The following is a 7,500-nucleotide window of genomic DNA, read 5'->3' on the forward strand; positions in this document are numbered from 1 at the left end:
GCCGTTTTCCCCGCCGCCGACGCGACGTGGAGGCGTGTTGGCGAGCGAGCGGCATTCGCGGTGAGTGTTGGTGCCTCGGCCGCCAGGTGACAGTGTGGCTGGTGCGTCACTTGGCCGAGGAAGCACGCTGGGCAGGGCCACACTCTCCTCCCTCCCCCGGTCCCCCCTCACTCGTCGCTGGTGGCACATTTCGAGGCTGGAAGAGAGCAAGAGGGCGAGAGAGGATGGCGTCTCGCGATGGCCCTATGGTGGCGGGAACGGACGGCACGGATTTCATCCACCGGGAGACCGTAGCTTCCCATTACCAGATTAGGTGAGTGTAACGCGATGCCGTCGCCACTACAACTGAGTATTCCTGGCACCCGGCACCTGGCATCTCCCTGGCACTCTCGCTGCGCCCTCGGCCCGCTGGTCACTCCCGATGCAACAGTCACTCCATTCCTTTATTTTTTAACACCTCTTAAAAAATGAAATCTGAAAGGGGTCTTGGGGAGGGAAGGCCACGCAGGCTCGTGCCACAGCTGGGCACTTCAGGTTCTTGTGTCATGCAGACTTGTGGGGGGAGGGGGCGTTATGGAAGTTATTTAATAAATCCCATTTAAGCGAAGATGACAGGGTGTTGAACCCTACACCATATGCTATAATTATTGCACAACCAGAAACTGCATTCCTCCAGGCATAAAGTGAGATCAATTCGTTATGAATTACTCTCTCTCTAGTCACCAATTAAAGAGGGTTTTAAAACCATTCTTCTGATTTGCATAAAGCAAAATAGTTCATGACAATCCGTGATTCCTAAGAGTGACCACATGCCCCTGCTAGTGTTGGAGGTCTGGAGCTCAAATTAACTTGTTGCTGAGGAGCTGGTACTCCATCCTGTATTTCTGTATTATTCTAACTTTTTGTTTTGCAGTGGTTCAATTACTCAATTTGGGTGGGTAAATAACAAAATTAAGATGCAAGGCTACTATAGCTATGAGTTGACAATCAGTAATTAGGGCAGGAATTTAGGATTCTAGAGCAATTATTGTTATTTGAATTAAAATTTCCATTTTTATACAGTATCCTCAATCATATCAGAACATAGTTGAAAATGTACGTAAGTAAACATAGGGAAATTTATATTAATTTACGAAACTCTTCAAAGATACCTAAATGTCCACCACTGGCCTGTCACTGATTGCTGGGTCTCCAGGTCTGTCGGCAGTTAGGCAGAGGACCACTCTAAAGGAGTAACCAAGTTCTAGAGGATTGAAAGTCTCACCAATTGCTTGACATTATGCCACTTTCAGATTAGCCTTCCATCACAGATCACTGCCAGTTTTAATGATTTGAAGACAGGAGTGCCTGCAGACGTGCACTGTCCTGTGTGGTTTTGTTTCATCATATTATTTTATTGTATATATTTTTTTTTAACTCGTAGATAGCCCCAGAAGAGATTAGTCACTATGGAGGCAATTAGTAGGTTACCTGTCATTACCAATTTACCCGATTCCATGAATATTTGCAAGAAAAAAAATAATGATAATAATGCAACTGTTATTGATGTTATTACCAATAGAATGATGATAATAATATTGTTTAGTTATTAAAGCATAAGTAATCCTAAAAAAGAATAATAGAAATAATCTTTTTGACTGAAAATTCCAGGAATGGGGTGAATAGGTAAGATTAGGTAGATATAATTGATTCCTTGGTGATTAAGAACTTTAAGAATCGTCTATGCATAAAAAGAAGTTAATTAGATAAAACCATAATTGATGGCCCCTTTTCCGTCTTTAATTGGCTAAGTGGATCTTGGTAGAACAAATCTAATATGATAATGACAAAATAAATCTTGGTACAGGTATCGTCTAGATATTTAACAAATTTATTATTTATATATATATATATATATATATATATATATATATATATATATATATATATATATATATAAACTTAAATGTCCTGTAAGGTTGTCATTCATACAGCTGTCATTTTTCATAGACATGAATAAGGGAAAGATGTTTTCTGATAGATCAGTAATATAATAACGCTAATCCACTCAATGTATTCTCCGTCTTTAACCCTTCCATGATGGGCATTTTTCAAAGGGTCAGATCACTTTCATACTGCACCTTTTTTTTTTTTTTTTTAATTGAGCAATTTATTCTTGCAATTGTGTAACTAGGGCATCGTATCAAATAGGGATTAGTGTCACTATGCAATATATCATATATAGACTATATCAAACCATAACTTAAGAAAATTGTAGAAAACACACATCTTGGATACCCAGCCAAGGCTGAACATCTTAAGATTATGGAAGGGTTAATGATTTATTCATAACTTGTTGGTATCAATATCGCTATTGTATCTTTTTGAGTAAGTTCCAAGGCATAGATTAACTCATTTCAGTATTCAAATAATTAATGGTAAATAGATATTGTCATTTCCATGATTTATTTCCATATTTTGGTTGTATTTAGGAAAAAAATAATTCATAAAAGGTCCTCAGAAAGAAGACCTCAGGATTTGTAATAGAAGGATGTCAGAGGTTAATGCCAATTTTTTCTTTACTTTGTATCTTTGTATATTACTAATAGCAATAAGTATTTTGCTATTGGTCACTTTTCATTAGTAGCAATCATGGTCCCAATATCTAGGGAAACTTGAAGTCAGAGACGATAGGGTTAAGAAATATGAAAAGAAAAATTAATTTACCAAAAAAAGGAGAATCATAAACAATCTGTATCACAGTTTAACTTGATTACTGCAATGCAGATTCAAGTATTTTGTCCATCATTAAAAGGACCCCAGATGTTTATGCAGCTTAACCCATCCCCGACGGGGGAATTCTAGCCTTGAATGTCCAAATGCCGGGGCGTTTGAATTATTAGGCCTAAATCAATTGAATGGCTGGCACAATAAATTGCCGCGCCCCCTGCGCTTTACTTTATTGAATGCGCATGCTGTACACACCCCAGAGAGAGGGTTAATAGACCCCAGTTCATCTATTGCAATACACCATAAAAGTATGAGTTGATCATGGATGATGGTCTGAATTAGAAATATTCACAATATGATCGTGGAGATGTTCACTTTATCAGAGGGCTGAAGACTTAGAGATCAAGGCATTTACCTGAAATTTTCCCAGATAAGATAGTTGCCTTTCATCATCTAGAGAGAGAGAGTGAGTGAGTGAGTTGTGTAAGTTAATAATAAACTTAATCATAATTATTATAATGGTCATTATGTTTAGTTCTAAATTACCTTTTTTTTAATCTTAATCCCTAAAAGATACATATCCTTGACTGAGCACTAGATTTTGTTTATGCATATTAGATATGAATCAGACTTAGTTTTAAGACAAGCAAGTAGGCAGCTGATTGTCAACATGTACACCCCCTTCTCCCCCTATCCAATTGCTTACCCCTTTGTCATTGATGTTGGTAGTTGTTACACTATGTGGAAAAGATTAACAGGATTTATATTAATTAATTCATATAGATTACATTTGTGTGTGTGTGTGTGTGTGTGTGTGAGCGTGTGTGTGTGTGTGTGCGCGTGCGTGTGTGCGTGCACATTAGTTACTGTAGTATATGCATGAACTATTCAGTCCTTGAATACTTATTTTATTATCTAGATGGCTAATTCAACAGTCAGGGCCCTATTTTTTTTGTTTAAAGATTATCTCATAAAGATTCTTCAAGGTTATTTGATGATCATGTTTGTCTGGATATCAGCATACAGTTTAATCTGAATGGCAATTTTAAAGATTACATAGATCATTGAAATATGATTTTTAAAAATGAGAAAAAATCTCACCATCAAGATGTCTATCCTCATCAATATAGCTTTCACCATCTAAGATGTATTCTTTTAAATCATTAATTACTGGAAGCTTTTACTTTTAACCCTTCCACTACTGCATTTTTTTTTCTTCTTCTTCCTAAGATACAGGCTATTTATTCCTTCAATTGTGTAAGTAATATATTATATAGATTCATATATCATCCATAAGTCTTAAGATGCGCTGCCCAGGCTGAACATCTTAAGATGTGGCCCATCTCAAAAGGGTTAAAGACTGTAAAGATGGCAGAGAAGGAATGTAGATTGATTAATTACCTTTCTTTTCATAGTTTATGATGTAAATACTTGAGTTTACAAACATTAGTAAGGAAAATCATATGTAAGGAAAATGGAAATTCATCCATAATTCTGTCATTTGAATTTGTCCATTTGTATCTTACATTTTGTTATGTGACTGAATGTAGTTGTGAATGGTTTTCACTACATATTATTCATATGCATAATCAGTAATTAAGTACTGAATTAATGGACTGTAATATCTTCATTAATATTGAAATCCGTTTAGAATGTTCCTTTATGTAATCAGCACTGTCAGTTTAGACATGGGAATTACTTTTATTTTCACCATACTGTACCTTTCAGAAGGACCAGTAGTTCAGGTAGCTCTTTTGGAGTGTCAGTTGTTGCTGCCAAATCTGTTGGTGAAGTGACATAAACCCAGAGACCCTCCCCTTTGATGATTGCATTGCCGTGGTCCTTTGGCAACATACCTTGAATACTTGGAGTAGACTTATTAGCTTTTATTGAATATTAAGAGTTTCTTCCTTCCCCCCTTCTTGCTTTCCACATATTTTGATAAATGCTTTACCTTATCTTAATGTATACTATGTAGATAGATTTCCATATTTGGAATAGAAATCACTCAGCAAGAGAGAGTTGTTTTAAGAGAATTAGAATCCTGTAACAAACTGTTAATTTTCTATGCAATTTAATGTTAACCTCTAGGAAGATACCACTTACTTTCAATTTATTGTCTAGAATATTAGCTGTCCCAAGAAGTAAGAATATAAAATATTATTGATTGAATAGATGACCTTACGTCCCAGATGACTAAAGAATTTTCAGATAATCTTGGGTATGTATCAATAACAGAATAGGCTGCAGGTGAAGGTAACTCACATACTGTTTGAATCTTACAGCTGGCCTCTCAAGAAGAAAGTGTCAGAAGTGTAAGTGATAAAGCAGGCTCTTGTCTAACCATTACTGGCTTAATGTTACTGCATAATAACTTTAAGAATTATTGGTCTAGTAGTAGAGTGTGAAATCAAAAGACTACAAGAATTATAGAAAGCTAAAATCAGTGATCTGGGTGATGTTAGGCCAGTAAGCCCAGACAGTTAGCCTGTGTGTGACATAAAGATCCCTACTGTCCTCTTTAACAGTATTTTACCTGAATGTTCTATGCATGTTCGGTGGGAGGAATTGTTTGCATCAGAAGTTAAAAAACTCTGAATATTTTCACTGTGCTAGAGAGGGTGGCAAACTTCAAAAATATTTATTTTCTTCTTTTTTCTTTTCAGATATTGACTTGATATTTTTGTTTTCAAAAGCCTTGTCAATGAAAAAAAAAATCAATTTACTTTCAGTTGGTAGGGAACAAAAGTAATTTTTGCATTGTCATGTTCACAATGTCATTCAAGTAAAAGATATTGGTTAAATAAGAAAATATATAGTGATAATAGTTAAATGCCTCTTTGTCTTAAATAGATGCTGACACCTCCCTGGCATAAACCCTTGGTCCCTAGGGACACGCTCTGTGCTGTTCAGATGGCTAATGAGTACCCTTGACTTGGTTTCACTTGCCTTTCACAGTTAATGAAGGGGAGATTTTCCTGCACTATCCTGCCCTTTCATAAAATTCACTCTTATAGATGCGAGATGACGGTGGTGTCGGCAGCATTAACAACCTTTTTGGAAGATGACCTATTTATACGTGTTTTCAAAAACTAAACAGTTTTTGGAGGAGGAAATGGACCATTGGTGTTTTTTTTAATTTTTGTTTGATGTGATTCACTTCCTGTTGACTGCTGTGTTATACAAGGAATGACCAACTATCCTTACTAACTCTTGACTGTTGCACATGTTAAATTTTTGTGGAATTGAAAGTTTAGTGACCTATATCATGTTATGTTTTAATGTTACCCAGCCATCTTGTGGTATTAAAATATTTCTTGCAGTGTCCTTCTCTCATTTGTTTTCTTCATTTTGTAAAAGTTTTTTTTTTTTTTTTTGTATCAATTGCTCTGGCTTATTTGAAGGGGTAAAGGTAGTTTATTGAAGAGGGAAATGGCAAGGTTCAAAAAGCAGCAGATGTCTTGTTCACATGATTTGAGTGGCTCGTGTTATTCTAAACAGCATAAATTAATATATCAGTGGATGGAACATATAAAGGAATTCTATAGGTAAGACTCAAATATTCAAATAACCTTGTATTCTGAAAATTATGTATAATATTCTATTACACTGCATTTTCATTTAGTTGTTGTTGTGAGTAAGGAAAGCAAAACTGCATTGCTTTCAGTATGGAATTGTAGAAATTGGGAAATTATGTGAAAGAACTTTCAGAATGTAGATAAGTTAAATTCCAGTACTGCACATGCCAACAGTCTTGAGAAATATACTGTTGAATAAAGCATCTCTGTTTTTTACATCACTGTTAATGAAGTCTTATTGATTTCGGCTCTAAATAGTCGAGATGCCAGGACATTCAAACGCATAAGCCTAACGCCTCAGGATTCTCTGGCGAACTAGCCGCGAGCCTGAGCTGTCCGCTCACTCACCCAGCACACTGGCCTTGACTAAATATCTCGTCCCCAGCTGATAGCACATCAGCCGGCGCGAGTGGGTTAACACATTGCAGACAGGGGATAGATTCACTTGCCGGGTCTTCAGGATGGGTTTTATTTCAGAGTGAGGCAGCTTCACACAACATACTTTGACTTTTCCCCACTCGATTTCAGTTACTCATTGTAAAATTAGAGCCATTTTTGTGTTTTATTTTTTGCATATTTTATTGTATTAAGAGACTTATATGTGTCATATAATTGTAGTATAGAATCCATATCAGCTCATTATTTTCTTTATACTCAGTGTGATAGAAGTATTTCTGTTTTATGGGAGGACAAAAAAAACTTTATTTTTTCGTATTTATGTACTGTAATGAACGAATAGGAAACATAACCATTTACAATGAAGATAACATAAAGAGGTAGGGAAGAGGAAGGAAACCTGTGCTTATGACTGTGATTGCCACAGTAAAAGACAGGAGCATATTTTAGACATTAGGCATGAGTTGAGTCACCTTCCTTTTCTCATTCTGCTTGCATATCCTTCATCGATGGTACTTTAGAGCAAGAGATTGGTAACTTGCTGTGTGATGTCGCTCTATAAAGATAGTGCTTGCTAGAGACCATGAATGAGTACCATTCAAGGCTCTCTCTCCTGCTGGTGCTAGGAGAAAGTGGTGTCATCTAGGTTTTGGATGTTAGGTTTGCTTAATTTTATAGTACTTTTAGTAATAATGACTGCAATGGTCATCATCACTCACTCCTTACTCATAGCACAATAAAATAGCACAGTGATCCAAAATCCCCAAACGTCATGTAGATCATGACGCCCATCGTCAGGCCAAAGTTCCTGCATCAT

The 7,500-nt window shown here is 36.4% G+C and overlaps 1 protein-coding gene across 2 annotated transcripts in view; it reads left to right on the top strand.

Moving 5' to 3' along the window:
• Positions 1-31: 31 nt before the first annotated feature.
• The window catches only part of jagn (jagunal), a 14,506-nt gene continuing 7,037 nt past the window's right edge, over positions 32-7,500 (top strand). Inside the window, exons 1-2 of one of the 2 annotated variants that reach the window (XM_043011922.2) lie at positions 34-313; positions 4,995-5,024. In XM_043011922.2, the coding sequence (XP_042867856.2) occupies positions 225-313; positions 4,995-5,024 (119 nt within the window). In that variant the 5' untranslated portion in view covers positions 34-224. Of the gene's footprint in view, positions 314-4,994; positions 5,025-7,500 lie in introns of both variants that reach the window. The other variant, XM_043011930.2, reaches the window with a different exon arrangement.

The sequence above is a fragment of the Penaeus japonicus genome, unplaced genomic scaffold, assembly GCF_977035675.1.
Source record: "Penaeus japonicus unplaced genomic scaffold, GWHDUDI00000001_assembly GWHDUDI00000019, whole genome shotgun sequence".
Taxonomy (NCBI): domain Eukaryota; kingdom Metazoa; phylum Arthropoda; class Malacostraca; order Decapoda; family Penaeidae; genus Penaeus; species Penaeus japonicus.